The sequence below is a fragment of the Lissotriton helveticus genome, chromosome 1_1 (genome assembly GCF_964261635.1).
Source record: "Lissotriton helveticus chromosome 1_1, aLisHel1.1, whole genome shotgun sequence".
Lineage (NCBI taxonomy): Eukaryota > Metazoa > Chordata > Amphibia > Caudata > Salamandridae > Lissotriton > Lissotriton helveticus.
In genome coordinates, this window is record NC_136057.1 from 1375672983 (window position 1) to 1375700761 (window position 27779).

General features: G+C 43.2%; 2 protein-coding genes across 2 annotated transcripts in view; one reads left to right on the forward strand and one right to left on the reverse strand.

Annotated features, from left to right (window-relative positions):
* The window catches only part of LOC144824883 (cytokine receptor common subunit beta-like), a 214533-nt gene extending 204777 nt beyond the window's left edge, over nt 1-9756 (forward strand). The window contains exons 12-13 of the mRNA XM_078683862.1: nt 3277-3380; nt 5694-9756. Coding sequence (XP_078539988.1) covers nt 3277-3380; nt 5694-6831 — 1242 coding nt within the window. The 3' untranslated portion in view covers nt 6832-9756. The remainder of the gene's footprint in view (nt 1-3276; nt 3381-5693) is intronic.
* A 13523-nt stretch (nt 9757-23279) lies between these two features.
* CIMIP4 (ciliary microtubule inner protein 4) overlaps nt 23280-27779 on the reverse strand; it is a 553487-nt gene continuing 548987 nt past the window's right edge. The window contains exon 11 of the mRNA XM_078683876.1: nt 23280-23468. Coding sequence (XP_078540002.1) covers nt 23337-23468 — 132 coding nt within the window. The 3' untranslated portion in view covers nt 23280-23336. The remainder of the gene's footprint in view (nt 23469-27779) is intronic.

Below are 27779 nucleotides of genomic sequence, written 5' to 3' on the forward strand. Positions count from 1 at the left end.
CTACTAAGCCTCGCTCTACTTCTAAATCAGCTTCATGACTTAAATCTAGGCCATTTTCATGCTCGTTTCCGTGCTCGGGGGTAGAAGTGGTCTGCGCTGTTGCCCCCAGTTCTCCGTTACCATCACTATTAACCGATTCCAACACTGTGTACTTATTGCGGAGGGGTAAATCCTGAATGCTTGGAAGAGAAGATAGCTCCATTGGTGCCTTATCCGCCCGTTAGAACTTAAACTAGTTCCTTCATTATGTTTTGAGCTCTCCTTTGATTTAACCGCTCTCTCCATTATGTTAAAATAACTTTTGAGTGATGGGGTACTTTTTGGTATTTGAAGCTGTAATTGCTTTGCAGTCTTCACTGTTCCACCCTTTCTCACCCCACCTTTCCTTACTTGTTTACGTGGAGTAATAGGTGTCGGCCCCCCTTTCTCGACAGTCCCAGCGGAATCCCAGTCCCAGATTCCCTGTTTTTTTAACTCTCGTTTTGATCTTAACTGGTATCTGTTAATTTCCCCCACTCTTCCTCTGGTTACACACTCAAACTTAGGACCGTTAGAGACTTGCACCCCCTCAGCGTCAACTTCTGTGCTGTCGATTGTTGTTGTGGACTTTACTGGGCTGCACACGCTTTGACAACCTGGCTTACCGGCCGCTGCCTCCATGCAATCTCCCCCACCGACATTCACCTTACCGGTAGCTAGAGTGAAGCAGGCTTCTCTGCCTACCGGACTTCTTCGTTGGCTGAGCACTTCCCTAGAGCGAAGCCAAAGGGTGTGAAGATGTGCGCAGGACTTGCGCCTGTGGCCGCAGTTATGCTCGGCGGTCCCCTTCGCCGTAGCTTCCAACAACTCTCGACCCTGGATCCGTCGCAGCTGGCCGGTCTGGAGGTCTGTGACGTAATACCTTACCAGCATTCCGCTGGGTCCTGATGCCGCTTAACGCTGTTTGCCGGACCTCCGGGAAAAAACAAACAAGAGAGAAAATCCCTTACGTTTTTGTTAACCGCTAATACGTAAGGGAGCATTTTAATTCTCACCGCAGTCTAAGAGGCAATCCTCCTCTCATTTTTTAAAAAGACCGTCTGTCTCCGCTATGGGTGCTACGGAGCACAGAGCTCCCGCGGCAGCCGTCAGCCTACCGCCGCCATGTTCCTCTGGCCCCGCCTCAATCCGCAAGTCTAGACCCAATATCTGAGTGTAATGGTTAATCCAAGTGGTAGCGTCAATAGCGACGTCTATTTTGGGGTGCTCCATTTCACCCTGTAGAAAGGGAGTTTTAACAACTTTCCAGAAGTTGGCACTATCTTTCATGATGCAACTTTTATGCAATTGGTCCCATTGGACCATGCAGTGGTGTGTCATTAAAATGATCTCCTATCCTGCAAGGAAATCAGGGTAGGGCTAAGGCTAAAAATAGCTCAATGTTTTGTTGATAAGCTACTGGTCCACAACACCTAGTGGTCAGGTCGAAATGTTTCAACCGAGATCTGCCCCTAGGGGTCAATGGCCTTCGTCAGGACAGTGTGTATGGAAGACCTAACGTTTAGGGCACACCACAGATAGTCCAGCTAATTATATTAACTTACCAGTCTTTGTTAATAGGCAAACTGCTTTAGACGGATTGGGTTATAGGCGCCGTCTTTGGCCCATAGCTTGAAGGGAATAGAAGTCACCCCATGGGATGGAAGAGGACTTTCTCTTTCTATTGACAGTTGGAAGATGAATGAACCTCTGCTTCTTCCTCCATCCTATCTGATTTAAATAACATGAGGCCTAGACATATGTTTCTGTTTTGAAATTTGAGTATGCGTTATAGGGTAATGGCTAGGATAACTTAACATTTAGGGTTCGGCCTAGGCCCCAGCTGGAGTATTAGCAAATGGGCTACCTTCTGGGTTAATTTAGAAGATTAGGGATAAGGATTAAAGATAGGACTAGATTTTAGGATTTAGGTTTTAGGATTAAGCTTGATAATAAACAGGGATCAATTAGATGGCTTGGGGCAGTCAAATGTTTTAAAGTTAGAGATATACCTGAGGATTTGGGTTAAAGTAAGGTTGAATTGCTAGGACTAAGGTTAGGCTGATATTTTAAAGTAAGAATAGAGGAGGACAGGATTAATATAAAGTTTTGAAGTTAGGCATTGGGTTAAGCAATGAGTAAAGTTTGAAGATTAGGGAGATGGTTGGGGTTTAGGATTTGACAAATGTACTTAAGACAGGTTATGGTTTCAATACGTTTTAACATTCAGGGTTACATAGGGTAAATTATTAGACTAGTTTCAGGGTCACATATGGATTTTCAGTGTAACAATTAACAAGTTTACAGTAGATTTGCAGATTAGACTTGATGATTAGTCTTAAAGTTAGCATAAGGAATAGAGCATGAGTTGGGTTTGTGTTCGAATTTTAAGGTAAGGCCAGATGATTGGAGAAAGGGCCAGGAGTAAGTCTGAAGAAACGTAGAGGGTTACAGTTATGTATGTAAGATTTGAGGGTTATGAGTAGCTGTTAGAGTCAAAACAATGTTTTAAATTTAGGGACACGTTTAGGGTTAGACAAAGGTTTCAAAGCTTGTCACCATCATGGTAAAAGTAAAGTTTTACATCAGTATAGTGTTGGTTGTTAGAGACAGGTTAGGTATAGATTAAGGATTTAGAATTAGGAATTGGTTTAGGTGATTTGGTTAAAGTACAATTTTGTCAATAGCGCTAGCTACAGTAAAAAGTTAAAGTACAGATACGTTGACTTTTAGGGTTCAGCTGAGGTTTTGAGGATGGGGATATGGACAATGGACAAAATTAAAATACTGTTTAATGACTGGGCTAAGATTAAAACTTGTGGATAGGTTGAAAAATGAGGATTTATAGCAAGGGCAGGTTTGTAGATTAAAGCTAGAGTAAATCGTTTAAGTTAAGAATAGAATTAAGGTTTAGAGTGAAGTTTTAAAGGGAAGATTAGGGATTACTGAATTATTCAGGTTTTTACATTATGACTGGACTTTAAGTTGTGGGTTAGGTTCACAAATAAAGGAGAGGCTTAGTGTTATCTTTAAAACAGAATTTTGAGAGACTGGCATGCATGTCAGGAAGTGGGTTTGTGGTGAATGTTAAGGAAAGAGCTGCATTGAGAGTTTGGGGGTTTGTGGTATAACTTCTTACGTCACCTCAATTCATGACTCTCCCCTTCATCTTAAATACTAACACTCACCCACATACTGTCAACAATCTCACTGGACTACCTGCCTCAACAGTGGTTTCTGTTGTGTTTCTCTTTTCAGAAGGGGTCTCTAGCTCTCCAGTCAAACATCAGAGGCCCAGGGGGGGCCCAGCAATATCTTCCAGAAACTGAGGACCCCAGTAGCTGCTGTCTATTGACTAAAGGGTGAGGTGATCTAGTGAAAGGAGAGGGGCATGTGGTTGGCTAATGTAAGGACAGGAGGGGCTGTGTGGCTGGCTGATATAGGGAGACAATGGATGGTGATCTGATGCTATAACCAGGGGCTACTGTGTGTCTGGCTGCAGCAAGGACAGCTAAGGCTGTGTGATATCTTCCTAAGGAGAGGGCTGTTTGTGACATCCTACTATAAAGACATAGTGCTCTGCACTGTCACAAGGAGAGCAATGCAGCATGTTTCTTACAAGTTCGCAATGTTCTATACATTTCCAATTCATTCTTATAATTAATTCATTTAGGAAGCTGTGATGGTTCCCCCACTAGTATCAGCAAAAGAGCTGTATTACTGCTTGATAGAAGGAGAACTCAGGCTGTGTGGCTACTACACAAAGGGGGGATGTTTGACTGACTGCTCTGTGTCTGGCTGCTCTAAGGACAGAATTGGCTGTGTGTTTGTATGCTTTTATGAGACAGTGGGTTGTGTGATTGGTTACTATAATGAGTTCTCAGATTGTTATCAGCTGCTACAAAAGAGCTTTGTTGACTGGCTAAGGTCAGCAGAGAGGGCTGTGTGGTTGGCTGCTATAAATGGAGGGAGCTATGTGACTGATTGCTACCAGAAACTGTGGCGTAACTAGTTGATATAAGGTGAGCTTAGGCTCTGTGACTGATTGATGTAAGAAAAGGAAGCTGTGCAACTAGCTACAATCAGGTGATGGGGCAATGCACTGGCTTCTAAATAGGTGGGACTTTGTAACTAGCTGCTGTCACAAGAGAAGTATGTGTGACTTTTTCCTATAAGTCGAAGCAGAAATAGAAGAATTCAGGCTTTGTGACTGTTGTAATTAGAGGGAGGTCTGTAACTGGCTGCTGAGCACTGTTCAACGGACTTTACTTAGAGTGGAAGCAATGTCAACATCTTGTAATTGGTTGTTACTGTTTAAAGAATAGGGGCTGAATAGCTAGATATACAGAACACTGCTGATTGTGCTTAGCACTGGTAAGTATGGAGTTTTGCTGAGATCCATACTGGGTTCTGTGTGGCTGCTAGGAATTCTGGTACCTCAGTGTGTCTAGTAAATGAGCTGCTCTGTGACTGATATGCAAGGAGAGTTTTCTGACTGGTTACTAAGTAACTGAAAAATTCTGGTCAAAGTGTGGCTGCTATGAAACCTGGTAGCTGTGAGCCTGATAACCCATATATAAAAAAACAAGTTTATGGAAGGAATAGCTTATATTAATCTCAACCACTGGCAATCGCTTGGGCTGCAATCCATACCATCCTTTTTTGTCCAATGTACCATTCTAAACAAATCCCGCCTAATGCAAATCGGTCTTCGTCCTGCTCCAAAAAACAAAGTTCAGCCTGAATTGCCAGGCCAGGTCCCCTCCAGTTGAGAACACAAGCAAACCCAGACTGGTTTTGACCTACTTAGGTCTCTTCAGTGCTGTATAACTTTAGTCCTATGGCATAGCGAGCACGGGAGCCACGTCTGTGTATATTCTTCACACTCAGGGCATTTACTGCAAAGACACAAGAATGCTTAAATTATTATCAGTCACTGGCGAGCTCTCTGCCTGCATTACACACCACCGTCTGTTAACCACTGTGCCTTCCTAAGCTAGTGCAAATCAGTCATCCTTGGCAGTTCTAGCTGGACTGTTGCTAAAGGAGCACAAACAAAGTTCACTGGCACATGGATGGGTCTAATCTAAGGTAGCATGGTGAGCAAAAAAATATGGATTCGGATGTGGGATTGAGTAATTGCCAGTGGCTGAGAATAATTCATTCATGTTATATTACTTTTTTGTCATTTTCATTGGGATGCCCTAAGTACGACGGGATGCCCAGATATCCGCCCGTGATCACTGTGCTACTGAATATAAGCTGCACACAAAAGAAGAGGTCCAAATAGGCTGAAACCGGTCTTGGGTCACTTATGTTCTGGTTAAGAAAGGACTGGCATGGCAATTCGGGCTCATCTGTTACCACTAGATCAGGATCAAGGCTGATTTGCATATGGTGGGTCTATTCTGAGGCAGCATTGTTGACTGCTTCTGATGTGGCCCAAGCAATTACCAGTAGCTGAGAATAATTCAAGCATTCCATCCATCACTTTTTTGTATTTCTCATTGTAACCCCCTTTAGCTGTTTGACTACGTTAAATGGTGGTTATTTTAAGACTGTGCCAAGCAAGGCTTATTGATAGGCTGCTGTGAACCCCAGTAGCTGTTGTAAATCAGTGTTTTGTGTAAATGCCTTTAGAGGACACTAAAGCAGTTATTTCTTTTTGAATTTAGGTTGTGTAAAGATGTCAAGGTGATGGCTTCATCTTTAGTAAAGGCGGAGACACCACATCCTGCCAGGCAGGAACTTCATGGATCATCTAAAGCCCTGTCTGACCAAGGACGACTCCACGGTTTGATTTCAGGACACAGCTGTGGGTCCCAGTCATTTCCACTGGTGGTGGACAATTACAAGAGCACACAACCAGGCACTATTCAATATGAAGGCAGTGCCTCTTCTGACTTCAATGGTCCATATTTGCTATTCCAGCGCACGTTGTGGCAGTCTGAAAACTCTGCCACTGAGCACCCGGATGGAAAGGAGGAATACATCAGTTTCCCTCCCAACTGGAACACCAAGATGCTTCCAGTATCAGGGAACTCAAATGCCTCATCGGCCCATTTTGGCGATGGCACCAAGATGCTTCCAGCATCAGGAAGCTCAAATGCCTCTTCGGCCCATTTTGGCTATGTCCTGTGCCCACCGGAAGCCATGTCTGATCCTGCTGAACCAAAAACCCAAAACAGAGAGTTCTGGAAGCATCAACTCCAAACCAAGGCAGATGCCTGCAAAAAATCCCCATCTTTGGACAAGTTGGAGACCCTTACTAACCAGGCAGCACCACCAGGAATGGAAGAGGCACTGTCAACTTGTGGCCCCATTGACTATGTCATGGCTCCACCAAGTCTGTTGCTCACGGCCACCAACTTGCCAACCACATCGAGCTTGAACGGTCAGCATGAAAAGCCATTTACGGATCCAGACTGTTCTCAGGTGCTCATCCCAGTCCTCACCAAACAGGAAGCTCCTAGTGGCTATGTTATCACTCCAACCATACCCAACAGAGCAACTTCCTCATCGGCCCCACTCACCGAATTCAATAAAAACACCAGAGAGCCATCTGAGGACAGGCTGCTCATATTCAGCCCAGGTGAAGCAAGTCCCATCCTCTTGCAACAGATCGGCGACTACTGTTTCTTGCCTAGCTCCAATGTCCTGGAGAACAACATGGAAGGTGAGAAAGTCCCACCAGCAGGAGACCCTCCGAAGCTGTGTATGTCCATGGCACCCGAGGCCAGCCAATTCAGAGTGCCCCAGCCTCACACTGATGTGTTCAAATTGATGAAGAATGAGAATGTTGCTGTTTCATAGGAGTGACAGATGCAGACATCGATGCATGAAGATTATTCCAGCTGAAGCTGTTGGAAAAGAATTAGCAGGAATTATCAGGGCGATGGAATAAGGAGGGCCCATGATCATATCACGAAATCTGATGCAAAATGATGCATGGTCAGTCAGGCCTTCGGCGTAAGCTTTCCGTCACCCGAGTCAAAGGGGGCTCTGCTAAAGTAAAGCTTACGGTCCACCCATCTCTAATTGAGGCGGGGAGGAACCAGAGTTTGATGAGCAGGGAACTCTGTTGCATTCGAAACAGAGTATTCTGTCAGCCAAACTCTAAATCTAACCCTTAGTCATCAAATGAATTTAGCCATTTAAAAGGGCAATGAGACTACCAATACAGGAAATGAGACACATTTACTTCAGGGACCCAAAAATTGAGGGGGGGTGCACACATGCGAGAAGACTCAGGAGAGGTGGAATAATGCGGGACGGAGCTCATGATAGTCATAGCTAGTCTGTACATTTACATTATTTTCACAAACTTGCACCAAAGGAAATGACAAAGAGAAATTTGATAGTAAAACTATTCAGTCTTACTTTATTGCTCACAAACATATAACATTTTGCACACCATTCGGTGTCTGTCATGAGAGCATGAAACACTTTACAAGTAGCGCAAACCCTTTCTCTGATCAACCCGTACCTTTATATTGTTCTTACTCAATGTTATGCCAAGGCTTTAATTAAAACCCAGGTATGAAGATTTCTAATTCAGAATGAGTACATTTCAATTTAGTTAATAAACGGACGATCCAATCATAGAAAAATGCTTTCTATTATTTGAGAGAATGGGTTTTCAAGAAGCAACAATGTCAATAGTGGAGGCTGAACTTGCCTCAGGGTGGTTTTAGGGGCACTGTTGAAGTGGTGGATACAGCAGGGGGTCATGCAGCAACACTAGTAGAAGGGCTGAGATGGCAGATAACAGGGTGCACTATAAATAGAGGAACCAAGAGAACAGGACCTCAGGAGCACCGCCGATGTTTTGTGTAGCTAATAGGACCAGGCCTCACCAGACCAGAACTCAGGCCCTCCAAACAGCCTTGAAAGAGAAGGGTGCTTGCAGTTTACACAGGATATATTTGGGGAAAATACTAACCAACAGATAGAGATAGGAATGGTACCCTCTGTCTGGTTAAACCTGGAGGAATAGCAACAATGGTGGCAATACCACAGTGATCCCAAGCCACAGATAAAACTCAAACAGATTGACCTCAAATATTCTGGTATGATTAAATAAAAATGTATATTAAAATGTACACAACTATATATATTTACTGTCATGTATAGTGCGATGTATAATTAAATGTGTTGTGAGATGTGGATCAAAGTATATGTCAGATTGTTCCCGGGAATGTGTCTTCCAAAATACATCAACTATACATATGGAGGCGTTTATTGCAATCTATGTAACAGTATGACTTCTTAAGGTCCTTTGCCCTCCAGCTTATAACGCCCAACATTGGTTTTAACTTGTATGTGGAGCAGCTGGGAGACCTTGTTGATGCGTATGGTGTCAGCATTGATTAGATACCCGAATATATTTCCAGGTCTCTTCTCAGATGGACAGTTTTCACCTGAAGGGCTGGCTTTTGGTGACTGAGGTCTGCTTGTAAGTGTTATATTGGAATTTCAACCCCATGAAATCCGAGTATTTGTTCCTCTGTCCCGAGAAGTTCGATCCTGTTTCCCATTCTCAGTTGCCAGTTCACACAAGCAATTGTAATTTTAATATTCCATTAGATTCAGCTAAGGCGTTAGATTTTCTGCTTTTTATTAATACATTTTTGCCGCCTTCCATTTGTTCTCACTCCGTATTAGACCTGTAAAGAAAGCGTTCCAAGTAGTAAAGGAGAAAGGTTATTACTAACATCTTGGCCAAGGTTGCTGTGCCCAGTATCGACAACTGAGTTGCCCTATCACAGTATGGAGCTCTACAGACACCCAATGCCAGGATGATAATCCCAGCGAAAAGATCAGTACAGAGATATGCCTCACTGACCAGTCATCATAGAAGGACACTTTTGGAAATAAACAGGTATAACCAAGGTCCTAGTGTGCATTCCAAGAGTGAGGCAGTTATTAGCGCAGAACATATCAGAAAGTGGGCAGGCCCAGACCACTTCAAGATCCACTTGCTTTGTGATTCATAAAGGGAACAATCACACTTTGCCATGGCTGACTCAGAGACAGGATATTCATGTTTCAGCTAAATAGAAACATATCTTCACAGCATCACGAGGCAAAGGGTTCGCAATTAGCCTCATATCTACAGCCTTTTCTGTGACCATGTTTGTCGCTGAACAGTTTTAATTCTGTAGTGCTATCTCTAACACTCTCCCATGTGGATGGGCCTGGGACCCCTTCATGTGCCCTGCTGCCCTCCAAAATCCATTCTGTTGAACGGAGTCATTCGGAAAAACTGGATAATTTCGAGACGTTTTCAGAAATCTTTGCATTCAGTGTCTACTGAGTATCGTGTACAATTTGAATTGAGGCACCAGGCTCCTTAAATCACAGTACTTAAGCAGACAGGCTACATGGCCTCTAAATTGATGTTAGCTCTCTGGATTCTATACAAACCAGAGACAAGGAATCCTTATGTCACAATGAGCTTTAGGAAAAGCGTTATACTGGCTATATTACGTGTAACATTTGATTGATCCAAGGAATGCTGAGCGACGATGGAAATCTTTGAGATGAGAATTTAAAATTATTTTTACTGTTTATTATGGCACTTTTGTATGTAACTGTAGTTCACCTGTATTGTTTTTGTGATAAATTAGTTGTAGAGCGCACTATGAGCCATTTGGCAAGGTTCGAGCTTAATGAAAACTTTTAAATAAAGAAAAATCTTTACACTTTAAGAACAAAAAAGAACCGTTGTCCTGATTTTTTAGTGTTAAATGTATAAAATGAGATTTAAAAAAAATACAAAAGAGATACTGTAAATGTCCAAGCATTGACAGTTCCTCTATGTGCAGTTATGCAAAAAAAGCATTATTTTAATTAATTTCACAGGGATTCCTTTGAAGCAAGGAAATAGTCAGAAAATGAAAACACTACCCACTTGAAATATTCCATCAAATATTCCTCTAATCGCAGAGCATGCGAAGCAAGCAAACCCAACCCTCCTCACAAGAATTCCTTTCGCCCTTTCATCCTCCTTCCATCATCCATCTGTTCATCCATAATCTATTTATCTGATATAAAAAAGTAAACTGCCTCTCACTTGGTGCAGATGAGTATGGATCAAGGTATCCAGGATCATCAGTTTCATAATCTTCATTCGATTTTAGAAATAAAATCATAAACGACAAATCAGTTAAAAGAAGCAAAAATTGACATTGCCATACTCACACTCATTTTACAACCAACGAGAGAAACCGTGCAAGAGAAAAGCAAACTGTCAGTGAGTTAAAAAACTGTAGGTACAGTAAAGTAGGGCAGACTTGAGTAAAAATAATTGGTTTTAAAATTGGGCGCAGAAACTTATGTTGTAGGTTATTATGTTTAGGACAAATCATAACAACATGTAATGTGTCATTGAACCGGATGTTGTCACCGTTACAAAGGGGCAGTTCCGAATCCTTAAAACAGCCATAATTAAAATATACTATTTTAGGAAATATGTTAAGCCTAAAATAAATCAGCAGGCGGCACTGGTGACGTGTCATGTTGCAAGTCAGATAGAGTTCTAAATTACTGACAGTTTTCACAAGGATCGCATGTCACACCAAGTGTATCGATATTGCAGAATCCTCACGGTCTGCTGCCATCTTACCCATAAATGTGGCTTCAACCCATTTGCCATCCGAGCGAACTATGCTGCTGGGATTAACATATAAATCGGCCCTCCCTAGAGACTTCATGTTGTGGGAGATATAAGCCAACCACGGGAATAAAGAAGGCTATCCAATTTTAAACAATCCTGCAATATTAATCTATTAAAACCAAGTTCCTCTTTTGTCCAAATTGAAGGCCAAAGTTTTAAAGGACAGAGTGGAGCTGGTCAACAATGTAACCTATACCCAGTTCTTCATGGACAAATTCATAGTGTTGTGTTTCGATTTAGATACCCGTACATAGGTTTCCGGAATCATTCCCTTTTATAGGCACAACTCACATTGCCCTTATCCTTATGCATAGTATCCCAGTCCTTATTTAGGCATCAGCCATGCTATCCAAATACAGGCATGGTCACCGACATCTGTCAATCCCACGTCACACAGAGTTCTTAGAAACCAAACCCATAAGCCATTGGGACTTTCCCTGCTTAGATTATTGATTTCTCCAAGAACTCATTTATTATGCATGAACAACTATTCCTTAGGAGTTCATTCATTCACAACCTTTATTCGACAATTAAGTCATAAAAGTATACATACATATATTACACCATTAGAGGTAAAAAAGACATTAAAATCCATACAATAAATAATTTTCCTAAAAAAGTATTAAACTAGAATAGACTATGTCGAGTTGCAGTTTAAAAAGAATATAAAACTATTTCATAAACATACATTAGAACAGGGGAATCTTGTGCAAACTTTACAAGTGGTGTCCCATAAGTGCTAAGACCATACAATTTAATCTTCACATTTTTGCTGCTATGTATTTTGTGCGGATTACCCATGCCCATTTCAAAAATTTGGCCACAGCAACAGCAATTGTAGGCATCGAGTCTGAAGTTAAAATTCTAAGAGCCTCAGCGTGTCTTTGGAGCCCTAGTATTTTACATAAAGGCTTAATCCACAATGATCTAGGGGCTGTATATAGGGGACAAAAGAATAAAAAATGACTGATTGTCTCTTGCTCCTCCTCACAGTTGGGGCATCTATCAATTCCACTTTTATCTGCCCATTCAACCGTGGGAGTGATCCTACTCTAAGCTGGAAATAGAGCTTACGATCCTGTTGTTTAGCAATAATGTCCCAGTATTGTTCTAATTTCGGTAGGGTTTTAAAGTCCATAAAGCGACTAGTTAAGTGTGCGGAGAGACCCTCTGACCTTGCTTCAGATATCACCATTTCCCAATATTTTTCTTTTAGTAGTTTTTTAGAGGGAAAATTGGCATTTTCTGGGTCCTTCCATAAGTCAATCATCCCTAACCTAGAAAGTATCAACTTGATGTTCTTAAGCCAATGAATTTTTTGGGACGTGTCCTTAGCCATTACCTCCTTCAGTCCTTGAGCATAATGCTGTAGTTCTTCAGACGTCCACAGCCGGCGCCTGTAGAGAACCGGACGCAAAAAGGCTAAGTCTTGGACTGCCTTTTTTCCAAGGTCCCACATTAGCGGCACTAAAGGGGTACTTATGGGGACGCTAGTAGCTTTTCTAAGAAATTCATTTTCAGCTAGCGTTAATTTCCTAAGGTCTTCAAAGCCCCATAATTCCGCTCCATATAAGGCCGAACCTAGGACTTTCATCCCATATACTTCAAGTAACGGACTGATGGGCTTAGTTGTTGAAGTGGAGAATTTTTTTAGAAGAATACCTGCCTGCTGACGGAGTCTTAGGACCGCAATATCTAATTGGCTGGACCACCCCAAGTCTTTCTGAAGGGTCACCCACAGGTAGGTAAAGGCGTCTACACGCTCCAACGGGGAACCATTCATATTAATCAGCCCTCTAAAAGGTCTATTTGACCCACACGTCTTGCGATCGGTTAAAACCATATACTTTGTTTTTGTAGTATTTATTTCTAGTCCCCTGTCCGAACAGAAATTTTCAAACCTTTTCAGCGCTTGCTGGAGTCCACTCGGAGTCTTTGAGATGATGAGAGTGTCGTCCGCGAACATGAGGATCGGGACCCGCTCGCCAGACATCACGGGGGCATCGGTCGGGACCAGGGAGAGGAAATCCGCGACCCCATTCACGAAGAGCGAGAACAGGGTGGGCGCCATAACCACAACCCTGCCTTACTCCTCGCTCCACCGGAAAGGGCTCGGTAACCTCCCCCTGGGATCCCCACCGTACCCGCGCGAAAGTATCCTCATGCAGGCGGACAATCAGACTCAACAAATCAGGTTCCATCCCCAGATCTGCTAAAACTTTCCATAGTATATTACGAGGGACCAGATCGAATGCCGCCTTTAGATCAACAAAAACGGCATACAAAGTGCCCTTTTCCAAGACCACGGTGTGCCAATATAACATGATGAACCTAAAGACCTGGTCGATGGTGCTTGTTTTTGGGCGGAACCCAGCCTGGAGGTGACTTAAAATATTGTCATTATCCATCCAGGACTGGATTTTGCCCAAAACCAACCGACCCACAATTTTTTGTAGACAGTCGATTAGACTTATTGGTCTATAATTGGCTGCAAGTGACTTGTCCCCCTTTTTGTATACCGGCACAATTTCTGCCCCTTTCCAAGAGATGGGCACTTCCATCCCTTGAGCTACGGCGTTTGCCAGATAAAGGATATAAAGATGCCAGCGCCTTCTATTGTTCAGGAATAAATCTGCAGGGACACAGTCCATTCCGGTAGCACGCCCCTCAGTGACTAGATCCAGCGCCCTGTCCACCTCATTCAAAGAAAAGGGAGGTTCCTTATACATAATATGTGGGTAATCGCCTAAGCTGTTATCATTTGCACGGGCAGCATATTGGGGCTTAAAATAGTCGACCCAGGAGTTACGGTCAACGTTGTTGTGTGGACTCTCTCCATAACCTCCCCTGTCCCACTTAAAGATTTCCCAAAAAAGTTTGGAATTCTTTGCAGAACAAGCAACTTTCAAATCCTGCCACAGGCCCTCTTCCCAGTCCTTTCTAGCAGCAATTTGTTTACGCCTGTAATTTGCCCTGGCCAGTCTTATTACTCCCATATCTTTGAGTTTTAGGGCTAAACCCAATTCATGACGTCTTCCTCTGCCCGACTTTACGTCAATGCTAGCATTCCTAGGCACCTTCCAGGTATAAATATACTTTCACTTACCATGGCAAACCACGGCTCGGCTACACAGCTCGATACGGCTCGCCACTGCAATTTCGGAAGGAATTCGAGTCCCCGCCTGAAGCATTGACCCGACGCTGTCATCCTGCTCGCAGAGAATCCAGCTTCCAGTGTCCTGACTCCCTTCGCGGGGTGTTAGGGATTGAGACCCGGAAGGAGATTCCCACCTCTCTCATTCTAAGGTATGGGGCAGACTAGAACCTAGAGGGACTCTTGGCAATACAAACTATAGCTTACCATACTATAGAAAACAGCACCTACTTCTTACCTCGTACTCGACTTAGGTAAGGTACACTGGGGTGGAACTATTTAGAAGCACCAGACGAGTATTCACATTTTAGCCTGTGTTATTTATGTATGTTTATATGAATATATGTCATAGCCTAAAGACCATGCTATTGCAGTATTATTTCTTCTTACTGCTTACGCTGTACGTATTATCTTTCGCATACTGTCTTCGGATTGTAACAGCTCATATCTCTTGCACGAGAAATAAGACTGTTCAATAAATCCTTTTATTGAAACGCCCGTCTAACTATTTCTGTGTAACACTGAAGAAACTAAGCCTGCACGATTGACTGAGTGAAACTGTTATCTATTGTTTCCAAGATTCTGAGAACTGTTCCGATTCTAAGGGAAACAAAGTTGTCATGTTTATGCGGTTGTCAGAAACGACTCCCTTCTTGTTTATTTGAGAAGTTTCTAGTGACCTCTGAGTTAGCTGGCCCACAAAGTAATTAAGTTTAATATACTCAATAGAGGCATACTGGCCTCAGTCCTAGGCAAAACCTATAGTGTATATTATTTCAATGCGCAGAGACTATAAGGGAAATAGGAACTACACTACATGGTGCCCAACGGTTTGGTAAGGCACTAATTTAACGCTAGATACTGAAGTAAGTCAGTCGTGCTTTTCTCAGAGACCCCTACTCATAATACTCCATAAGACGCCTGGAGTGGGTAGGGTTAATATCCGCCATAGCTGAGTATGACGAAAATCCGATATATTAGCTGTTTGGTTTGTTCAACGTTGAAGGATACAGTGTTCCAAAATATTGTGCACCTTATCTTTGTTTCCTTGAAACCGGGGAGGGTGTTATAAACATCAATCCAAATTTAAGGAGAGCCATCACTCTAAAACTTATAAAACATGGCCTAACACCAAGATGTGGTAGAGTGGTTTTCGTAATAGAGGCACATGAATCTTTTCAGACAGAGGTATTCTATTCATGGATAGTATTCCTAGAATCAAATCCAGTAACAAAAGTGTTTCACTTCTACAAAGAAGATGAACCACCTGAGGAATATCTTCCTTTCGAGGATTTTGAAATTCCACTCACATACAGGAGCATAATCTTTGGTTTAAAGGTGCCCTACAACATTACAATCACATTATCAGGTTCGGTCCACTAGGTAGACCAGGAGCAACATGGCCGATTCTAGCCGGCTACACACCTCATCCTGACATTGAAATAATGTAAGACGAGGAATTACTCACTCCACTCAGAGTGATAAAAATTTACAGACAGTCCAATATGTAATGCAGACTTTCACAGACCAACCACCATTAACCATTCCAAATCAAACCCCTCACCCGGGGAATACACTAAAAATTACTCCACAGACTTTACACGCAGTCATGGGTAAAATACCCACAAAACGTGAACGAATTCCATTCTGGATAGCTCAAAAAATTACTCAAATCAAAGCAGTATTTCCTAATACTAGCCCTTATGAGAAACCCAGAATCCTAACAATTTGTTTACCGATGGGGATCACACCACATCTTGAAGACTGCACCACTTGGGGCACAGTCTTTGCTGCCATCTATACTAAAACACATGGTGTTCCATCTATTGCAGTAATACCTGATGTTCTGAAACAAATTCAAAACGAATACGGGGAAGAGTCTGCTCTAAATTTAGGTATGAAATTACTGAAAAACTTAGACCAGGTCTCAGCAATAATCTATATATATATATATTTAAAAACAAATGTATGTATGTCTGTCTGTCTGTCTGTCTGTTTGTCCTTTATGCATTACTACACCATTCATCCGATCGCCATGAAATTTTGGGAAGTTGTTGAGTACACTCCTGCGAAGGTTTCTGGCATAAAATGTTTTTAAATATCGGCCCCCCAGGGCCCTCATAATCTTTCGAATACTGATGTACGCACCAGACGGAAAAACAACAAATCGTGTATCCACAAGCACTCAAATAAATAAATAGAATTAAAACACCATTCATCCGATCGCCATGAAACTTTGGGAAGTTGTTGAGTACACTCCGGCGAAGGTTTCTGGCATACATTTTTTTTAAATATCGGCCCCCCAGGGCCCTCATAATCTTTCGAATACCGATGTACACACAAGACAGAAAAACAAAAAATCGTGTATCCACAAGCACTCAAATAAATAAATAGAATTAAAACGACACTTTGAAATGTTTTCCATATTAAAATGAATAAGATTCAATAAAAATTACACAATGTAAATTGAATGTTATCATAACGAGTTTCCTTGAATTTCCTTTCTTCGGAGATCGCAGCAACGCGCGACGAGTAAGCTAGTATTATCTAAAATTAAAGGGGAGGCAGCATCAGTGGCAACGCTTAAGGGAATTTGATGTAACAGAACATCAACAAGAACTACCCAGAATATTAGAAAAATCCTATGAAGAATTAGGCACCACTGTCCGGAGTTCCTGAAAAGGACTCTATTACACACAATCCTACATCTTCTAAAAAGAAGTGGGAGGAAGAAGTGGGAAAATAACAAACAACATTCAAAAGAGAAACGTTCTCAATCCTGAGGTAGGTCTCCTCAAAAGGAGCCCTCTGAAAAGAGGTATAACCTCAGGAATAGGGATAATTTGAAAAAAACCTGACACGTATCAAGATAGAGATACACGTTCCTCTCGTACCTTTCAGATATTGTCACAGACATCCAAAAGAAGAGGACGGTCAGATCACAAAGAAGAACGCGTGAAGTCCAAAGACAATCAACACGTCCAGAAAAACAAAGCAAAACCTCAATTTTCCAAGAAGAAGGTAGCAGGTCTGAAGATCAGACATGCCGAGAATTCTGAGAACACAACTCAAGAATGGAGAATGGGCTCAGAAAATCTGGACAGTGCAGCAGAAGCAACAATAGCTCGCCAGAACCTGAAGGAACTTCTGAAGACAGTGGACTTGAATGAGTATATACAGGTAGAGACTGTAGACACCAGGGTTAGTTCTCCACAAAAGTTATATGAAATAACACTCCGGATGGAGGGAGACATACCAAGAAAAGTGAAAGCACTCTTTTGGGAGAAACCTTGAAAGGGTTCTGATATACTTCTAGCAGAACAGGACTGGCCACCAGAATTTGTGAGGCAGTGCTGTCAGGTTGTCAGCAACGCAAGAAGTAATGTTCGCCACTAACCTCTGCAGCAGCCAGCGGGGACGATGTCGTGTAGAGAAACCTCCCTCCTCTCCTAGGAACTACCCTCCCACAGGGCGTTCAAACACCACTGTGACAGACAGCACCCCGGGGGGAAGGGGACAAAATAACAAACTTCTGCCAGGTATTCTTGCTTCCTAGGTCTGGTCTAGGTGGGCATGCAGAACACTGCATAGAAAACAGAAGAAGACAAGAGACACGTGAATTTGTACAGGCTAATAGTCACACTACCTGTGAGAAGTTAGCCTGGCATATGATGTCCACTAATTCTAGTGGGCACCTTGCACCAGTCTAATTGACCCTTATTGATGGTGGTTGTAAAGTCAACCTTATAGAAAGCTATCCTAGTGGTAGCATGGACCAGCAGTCATCAGGCTAAGACTTCAGAGAGCGTATTAAGCAAGTTGTTTTACCAATTATAATCCCTTGAGTACCAAATGAAAGGACACCACACAAGGTATATATCAAATATATATGTATTTATTCTGAACACAACTCCTCTGCACTCTTTATAAGGTCAGAGGTAAAAATACAATACAAGTCCCTGAGTTAATATACGATAAGTTGCACAGTAGACGTTATGCACTAGGGGCCTCACAAACCATATACTAAAATAGTGGTATAAGAACCACGAGAGAATTAGAAAGCAGGCCTGGGGCCTGTGGAATCGCTGGGGCTACTCTAATCAACCAAAGGTTAGGAAGTAGGAGACGCGTGCAGTGTATAAACACAGACGCGGGTTATCATTGACTTTCTATGGGAAACGTAAAAGTTACAAATATACAATTTAAGGACACTTTCGGATGGACTAGGATGGAACCCTTTTAAACTAGGACACTTCGAGAGTCAAGACCCACGGGAGCACCGGAGTACTCGTGTTACCTCACCCAGGGAAGCCGGGTGCATAGGTGTCTTTTCGTGTCGGGTTTCGTCGTCATTTTCAATGGAGAGCTGCAAAGAAGTGCTGCAGGTGACCAGAGGAAAAGAGTCCGGGTAGATCCAAGGGTGGTTCGAAGATCTGAAGAATCTGAAAGCAGAAGGGACAGAGTCTGGGTCACTAGCCAGTGACCAGGAAGGAACCAGGAAGGAACCAGGCGATGTCGGGTGATATCAGGTGAAGAAGTCAAGTTTGTCTCTTCAGCCACGAGGTCCAGGAGTCCTTGACGATGACCTGGCGCTGGATTCGAACTGTCCCACGAAGGATCTAGTTGACTGCGGGGTCGGTATCCGGATTGGACCCAACAAGCCTTGGCAACTGCAACCCACGCAGGATGTCAAGATTGGCTCTGTTGCAGACCAGCAAGGTCTGTGGCGCTTCTCCTTTGCAGGGATGCTGGAGCAAGCCTGGAGCAACCAGGAAAACAAGTTTATTGTAAAGAAAAGTCTTCAGGGGGCTCACTAGCCAACAGGCTCTCTCTCTGCCTCGTCCTCAAACGACTTATTGCAACAACACCCGTGTCTTAAGATCTTTCGTTTTCTTTTCCGTCTTATCCTTACTCTCATTTTCTCTATGCTCGTAATATTGGGCCATACTCAATATTACAGAGGGCATAGACGTAGTCCAAGTACTTTCAGTGGTTTGTAGCCGCGCAGAAACTTCCAGTAGCAAATTGGTCACAAAACGATTAATAAATAATCGTATACCGCCTTCCACTGATAAATCCTGTCCACTAAAGTCAATGAATACACCTTCAAATCTAGTGAAGAAATCAGAAACACTTTCGTCTTTCTTCTGCTTACATGCTGTCAATATATCCCAATCCACCTTACGAGGCGGAATTAAAGAATGCATGTAAGTAATAATACCGCCAGGTAACGCCTATAATTCGGGTTTTGGTTTATCACCAGGCTTATGTTCCCTATCCCAATCTTTTATCTGTTCCCATGTTCCGCCCAACTCCTGAACATGGTCCTGATCATGCACCTCACACCATACATCAACAGGGACTAGCAATGCAAAAAATAGCTCTATGTCAGCTAGGGCCATAACGGCTGAGGAAGCCGCTTCAGTGAGTTCCTTATAATAAGCTGTGGGGTTCTTACGGGGGTCAGGTAGTTGTAATTTTAGCGAGAGGACTTCACTCCTCTTCCAAGGGGTATAAACCCATTGTTCCTGCACTCATGCCTCTACACAAGGTCTAGTCACTACATCCTGATCATTTTTTAATTCCGGTATTTTAGGGTGAAAGATATGATGGACTTCTCGCATAGGGTGCCTAGAGTCCCATGAGGAACATTTCTGGTGCATTCGCCCTCGATAACTTAATAACACCTCAACATTTTTGTACACTTCCTCTGGTCTAAATTCAGACTTATGAGCCCTGTCCCGAATATCATACATCACTTGGGTGGGCTATCCCTCCTGCAAAACACTGTTCCCATAAAGTAATAAGACATGTGGCCATGTGTTTCAGGGCATGTTGCTGCATAACAGGCTCAAAGTCTCGGAGCGTGCTCCATATATCAGTTATAGTATAAATAGGATGTCACATCCACCTGGATGACTGATTTTCAACTATCTGTTTCTCATTTAGTCCTACAGTCCAACGAGTAAACAACTTTTGTGTGTCCAAATCCCCCGGAGCACGAGCTGGAGTTGAAGAAGCTAAAGATGGGGTTGTGCTCGCGGACTGGGAAGCCCACGCAAGGGAGGGGGGAGACAAAACAGCTGTGAACATAACCGAAGATGGCAATGTAACAGACCATAAGGTAGCCGTCACAGACACAGAGGGAGATGAAACACAGGACGTTCCCGGAGAGACAGGGGAAGAGGAAACAACAAGGGCAGAGGCTAAAGGGACCTGTACTGGAATCGGGGGAACAACAGGATATATACGTGTGGGGCATAAGGGGGAGGTGGACGAGTATACAATAGATCCTCCATCTCATCCTCCGCTTCAGTCCTAGCCACGTCGGTCTTATCCATTGTAATCTAAATTGCCCATCTGCAAAATCAATTCCCTGTTCGGTTTGAGCTTTATCATAAGCAATGGCCTTCTGCGTAATCGTCTGACCTCCCTTTATTCTGCATAATTTCTCCTCCCGTATACGTCTATGCTTTGCTTCCTTCTGCCATAGGTTTAGGGAATCAAACATTGACTGTTGACTACGTTTAGAAAACAATCGATCTTGCCGAAAATGTATCTTTTTCTCATCAAAAGACCTGGTTAAAGGCCATTGCAACTCTACATTATCCTTAGTATATTTATGCCTTAGTGTGTTAAACAACATAGGCGTAAAACCATGCTTTACATACATATCATAACTCAGGCTGCCCTCAGGCGGGGCAGGTTGACTTTCAGCCAATCGCGTATCATTAGGACGGCGACAACATCCAAAACAACTCAATTTGCTAAAACACGGCATAGTGATTGTTGTCACGTATTCCTCATTCAATCATAAAAATGTACTTTCAAACATGGCCATGTTCAAACATTCACAACATATTCAACCTCACTCTTATTCGAACACACACAGAACAATAATATATGTACATACAAAGATATTCAAAACAACATGTCTCTTTTCTGTCTTTCCAAACAAAGAACAGAGCCCGTCGACTTCTGTTCATGGAGAATCAATCAGTTCAGATTCCAGACCAACAGATACAAAAATCAAGCAGTCCAAAGACTACCAAGAGACCGTAGGAAAGGTATAACCACAGACTGTCCTACAGACCATCCTGCAGTCTTCCTGGTTCACCCTTGGGACTATTCTGACTAAGCCTGCTTCCTTAGCATCGCTTCAGATATGTCCCCAAGGCTACCCAGGTTCAACCACAGGCCTTTCCGAGACCAGTACGGCCGGGTGTGCACCACACGAGCCACACCAGGGTGTCCAATCTGTGTCTCTATTGTTCACAAAACAAGTCTGTGGAGCATCTACCGTGCAGCCACAATGCTGCTCCATCAGACCCCCAAGATGCTCCGTGGTACACCGACCACCAAATCCAACACAGTTAACTGCTTCAAAAGCACTGCTCAACAGCGCATACCAAAGGACACTAAAACAATCCACTCACCTGGTGCACACAGGTACAATTGCGTATTCTCCACTGCCAACTCCTGAAGACCAACACAGTCAGCTCCTGGGTTACGCCCGTAGGACTCCGGCGAAGGGTCACTAGCAGCTGGGGCACTCTGATCGCGAGAGCGGAGTAAGTCAAAAATGTTTGGTATGTCCACCCGCTTGACCAGAGCTCCCCTTTCTTTGTCCTTTCTACCCGGTTACGGGGAGGACGACCCTATCACGGAGTCCCACCAGAGTCGCCAACTGAAGTACCATATAAAATAACAAAGGGCTATACCTACCAATAGCCCCAATCCCATTACCCAATAATCAGTCAGATGGCAGTGAAGAAAGTTCAATCATTTATTAAGCAAAAATACTCTGTAGAGGAACCTCTCCAACTCTCACCCATCAGGTGCGCGGAGAAGACGGTTGGCTCACATTCAAACATGAGGTTATATACTTTTCAGTTCAACACATATAATCACTGTAAAAGGAAAAACACCAGTTGGCCCTCGAGCTCCAGGAAAGGACCATATATGGCACACATGATTAGTTCAAAGCGTAGCTATTTATTACTGGGGAGGTCAAGAGGGGTGACTCCCTTTCGTCTTGGTGCCCGGGAGTGTAGGCACGGCGCCTCCAAGAATGCGCTTATCGCACTCAAAACCAGATGCGACCTTGAGTCTCAGGACAGTCGAGTGAACAGCCTACGTTTAGCTGCTCCCAGTAATTAAGATGAACTGGGGCTTGACAACTGTCGGAGACTAACACGTGATCACAGCCCGTGTTCGAGCATAGATTCGAAAATGGCGTCTGTATGGTTCTCGGCCTACTCAGTTAGCAGTGTTAACGCAAGGAGTAAATAAACACTGTCCTCCCTGTGAAAGCAATATATATATATATATATATATATATATATATACATATATATATATATATATATATCTCAAGCAAAGAGGGTACATATAGATGCATCATGCTAACATAATATGGTCTGATACTCCTTATGTAGGGGAAATCTATTTTTTATCCCTCATAGGCATGGTTACTCCCAGGTCTATGTTCCACTGTAAAGTCCATACCATGTAGGGAAATGGACCACCAGAGCAATTTAGGATCTTTACCCTTCATCTGTTTAGACCTATGGTCACAAAAACTCAATCTCTCGGAGACTGTACAGCTTAACGAGCTGAACTACAGGCTTTCAAGATGGCGCTTTGAAAATACTGATCGCGAATTACCCACACTAATAGTGTGCGATTCGTATTACTGTGTCCAGTCTTACAACTAATATTTGCAGAACTGGGTTCAAAATGGTTTCAGAGACGCCAAAGGTGGTACAATTAAGCATAAACTGCTATGGGAACGAGTAGTTCTTTTACAAAAACAACTACAAAAGACTCATGTGATTCATACACTGAGTCATCAGCATGATGGCGTTCACGTTGAAGGGAATTCATTGGCTGATGAGGCCCGAAGGCAGCTGTGCAAACGGCTTCCATAGCTGCAATCACTCGTTCAAAAACGAAAATAGACAGCAAAATAATACAAGCTGTCACTGCTTCAGTAAAAGACAGTGGTAAAACACTCCCGAAAGGCTTTCCTGTAAAGTACTCATATATAACTGATGCAAATAATGTTCATTTTGCTTGAATCCCTGAAGTGGGCGATAGGGCAATCCCAAACATGGAACATAGGTTAGTACTAATCTTAGCAGCACACGAAGGACTCACCTCTGCACAAATGTCATTAAATAAGATTCCCCTTGGGCATATTGACTTTATTACACACACTTACAGTTATTCACACACCACCACCAAATTGGCACACATGTAGCAAATACGGAGGCAATGTAACAAGTCTGAATCACACAAATATACTTCACAGTTTATTCAAAACAAGTGCAAAAAACCAATATGGTTAATAGATGTCAAATTATTTCACAATACATTAAAATCACATACAATGTAAAATATACAATATAAAAGGGACAGACAGAAAAAGGAAAATTTTTTATAAGTTCCTATTTGTAAACAAGAAGATTGATGAGATCAATTCAGCTAGACATCAGAATTGTTATCTCTCAAGGCTTGAAGTATTTCTCCTTTCTTTTTGAGCATCGACGCGTTTCGGCGGACATCTAAAACTATAGCCACCTTCTTCAGGAAAACACAATAACCATCCCATAAAATCTGCAATTAAAAAAGTTTTTTTCACACAATGAGCACCAGTTCAGACATCACATAGTACATTTCATTGTTACAAAGCCTCAATACTAGTACAAATTACCAAATAAAAACACACATATACAACATCCATAACAGCACCCACCGATATAGACTGTTTGGGCTCTATATCAGTCAGTAGGTTTGTATACAATTCACAAAGCCACTTTTTCTGATTAAAACCAAGATTGGAATCATATTTCACAGTTGATAAGCAGATTATTACATTGTGGATATCCGCCCTTCAAACATGACCATATTCACATTTCCACTGTACAGGGGGCGATATGCAGATGCTTAAATTCATATTACATCAAGAAATATATCCCACAGTTTGTTTATCACACTTTATTTCTAGGCAACCTATTTGTTGACAAAAATAATGCCATTTAGAGGCCCACGTGGTGTGACCTAATGTGCCTATTCAGATCTGCAGTTAGTCATTTATTCTGGAGAATGATATATTTGAAATATTACTAATGAAGGGTAGTACACACTAAGGTAGGGTAACTATCCAATCTTGTACATCGCTAATACCTATCCACATAGGGTGCCAAATAGGTCACCACCCAAATACTTTAAAAAGTATACCTTATATAAAAACGTAGCACATGGGCATAGGTCTCCAATCAGGGGTACACGCTCCACGGAAAGCTGCTTCTAATTCTAACAATCACTCAATAGCATACCGATTCCACAAGACAATGCATGTTTCTAGGAAGGAGAAATTCAAAGAAGTATACCATTAACAATCCCATCCACCCAAAGGATTGGGTATCATTACAAGTAGGAACACATACTACGTTCACTTACTTATTGGTGAATTCACAAATTATAGTTAGGGAACAGGTCTCCCACCTCGTATAGGAATTTTTCGAGGACACTGGTGACTGGATAAAGTCCCATTTAGCCTATAACACAGAAATAACAAAAGATGCCAAACAATTTTTCCATTTCGATTATGGCATCATGTATCACAGATAATGATATTATTACTGCCCTCCGTGATACAGGGATTCAGGTCCCTATAACATACCTCGCATGAAATTCAGTATTGCTTTCCTTCGTAGTTCACAGACCCACAGCGGGGAACACGTCTCCCGGTCCGTATAAAAAATGCCGTACAGCCGCTCGATGACTCCCCAAGCACCTAATCTGCAGTGCGCGTGGAAGACAATAGTAACGACATTAGTGGCGACCCCAACTCAAAACACGGCATCACTAAGGAGGATTAACGTATATTCACCTCAGTTGCTCAATTGGGTCCTTTGTACGTATGCTGGGGAGCACTTGGCTTAGATCGTCTTAAAACAATGTACGATGCAGTGTTAACGCCGTAAAGGTCACCACATGCTCGTATCTACAAATATAAGCGGGGAAAAGTTTTTTAGCAAACATGCCCCATATACGCCGACATGTTCAGACTGTATCCAACCCCTGCCAATCTTATTCCTATATGCCATACCTAAAAACTTGTTTCGTCGGACGGCAAATTCGTTCTTCAATTCAAAAGCGCCATTTTAGTTCACCCGCGTTATATATACCGACGCGCAGGCGCGAACACTTCATCTTACTTCCGGAATGTGTTCTCTCCCTCGGACCACTAGAACGCCCACGTTCAGGGATCAGGAGAAAGTGAAAAAAGACCCAGACGGGAATATATAGCCGTAAATAGTAGTCGATTGCACCCTGAATTTCGAGTTTCGATCCCATAATGGAGTAACAATTTTATATCCTCCAGGGGATATAAAGTAGATTATTTTCAAAATTACAGTTAAAGTTTAAATGTAGCAATTCCGCCCATTTTTTTGTGCTCATTGCACACAGACTAAGAAAACTCACACCCATAACGTGTGCCCTAAATACCAGACCACACGCAACACGATGGGACTAACTTATGCGGAGCCACTACCTTACGTGTCAAAGACACCAAATATTCTTATGCATTCTGGCATCCAAGAGACCAGATAATCTTCTTTACAGAATTTTCTATGCCATGTACTTGCAGACTGAATAGACCTGTACATACGGTACACATATTCTAACTGCCAAACACAAATGTGCATGACAGCTCCCTATCTTCTGATTGTTATTAACAGACTAAGCCCAGATTAGTACAGCAAAGTTACATTAATAAACTGATTAAATTGTTCCAAAGATCCGCTCCCACTCTTCTTTAGAGTCACAGACCCTTCATATTAAACAGTCAATTAGATTGCTCCAATAATCCGTTCCCACTCTTCTTTAGAGTTAAGACCCTTCCTAACGGTGTTAAGGTATGAAATATACCATTGTTCCCGATATTTACGTGTGGTTTGGATGTTACCCCCTCTTTTTCCAATCTTGACCTTCTCCAGGATAAACCACTTAAAATCATTTTCACCATGGTTATGCTTCAAAAAATGTGGAACAGAGAGGAGCTTTGCGCGCATCCGAGATGGCCGTGTGAGCACAGGGCTCCCGAGGACCCTCGCTGCCTCCCGCATTTATCCTGTCCAATATCCTGATCTGATGGAAGATCATTGAAGACACAACCCGGCTGATGTACTAGCAGGTTTTTCGATCGAAATCGGACGCAGGGACCCCGAGCTTCGTCGTCTTGAACTTAGCGGCCTTCTCCATGGACTAGCCTGGACCTTGAGTGGTGGCAGTGCCCGGATCGTAATTCAACAACAACGGCTCGAGGAGGTCGCACCACGGCCTCACTTCACTTTCGGTTTCGTTTCTCTGGCGCACTGCCTCATTTATGCGGCTTGTCTGTTGAACGGACTGATGCCAACTCATTGAGTTTCGAGCAGACGTTGGTTTGGCTGGTGTCTCCACTTGGCTCAACTGGGTCTCCTGTGTTCCCGTGTGTGACTTTTACGGAACCGTTTGGACCAGATATCAAGCCTCCCTCCGGGGCACTCGACTCGCCATTATGGGCAAGCCTGAGGGTGAGAAACGGAAGGTTAAAACCACCATCCGGGGTGGGTCTACTCAGACGAACGTCATGGATCGCTATACGCTTTCCAAAGGATCCCCCGGTGGCGCATCTAAGAACCGGGAGGAGGCTGTTGGCGGACTTAACACTACAAGACGTGATGGGCACCATCGCGGGGATACAGTCCTCCATTGGCCAACAGTATGAAGCCCTGGCTCTGAAGTTGGACACGGTGGCTATCCATGTCAACCTTATTCGCACTGACTTAGCCAAGACGAATGAGAAAGTGAAGTCGTTGGACCTGAAGACCTCCAGCCTCACCACGGACGTGTCCGACTTGCAAACAGAAGTGCGCAACTTAAGATCTGCCAATGATTTTTTTGCACGTCGCTTGGAGGATTTTGAAGGCCGTGCGTGGCGCAATAACATGCGTATTATTGGGGTCCCAGAAGAATCTAGTCCGCTCGCCACTGATCTTCGAGTGGAGGACCTCATTCTGAATCATCTGGCTCCAAAGGGCCTGAGCAAATTTTTTGCCATCGAACGTGCGCACAGAGTGCCAGGGGGACAAGCGAAGCCTGGTTTCCCCCCCCCCCGTCCGATTATTGCGCGGATCTTTAATTTTAGAGATCGCGACGCCATTTTGCAGGCGGCACGGACAAACAGCCCTACGCAGTTCGAGAACGCTGCTGTGAATTTTTATCCAGACTTTTCTCAGTCGGTCCAGAAACAGCGTATGGGATTTCAAGGTGTGAAAAGGCGACTGAGAGACATGGAACTAATATATGCTATGTTGTTCCCGGCCCGACTACGTGTTGAGTATGACAATCGTACATTTTTCTTTGTCAGGCCTGAGGAAGTGAGTGATTGGTTGGACACTTTACCAACTCGCCGCGCTGGGCAAGAACATGCTGGTGGTGCGGAAGGGGGACTGATGGACCAAGAATGACTATGGTGCCTGTGTCCGGAACTATTTTCAGCGTGATCAGCCGGAGTTCACTGACTTTCTTTGATCGTTCCATTCGTATCCTCGGAGGTAGCGGGGATGACGGGACCCTCTCCTCCTCTGGGGGGTTTTCTTTGTGTAGATTAGTTCATGTTTTTATTTGCTAGGGTGACAGGCACACTGCAAATTGGGGTGGCTTTTGAGTCGATGCAGGGGTGCAGGGTGGGGAGCAGTTGTGTAGGGGACCTTGGGGGGAGGGTGGGACAAGTTCAGGGATTGTTTTTTTTTCTTTTTCAAGGCAAGGTACTTTCATTATCACTGACGTTTGTGTGCTGCTCGTTTTGCGATGGGAGTCCATTTTGAGTTTGGATGGGGGGTAGAGGGTTGAAGGTATTATGCTGGAATGTGA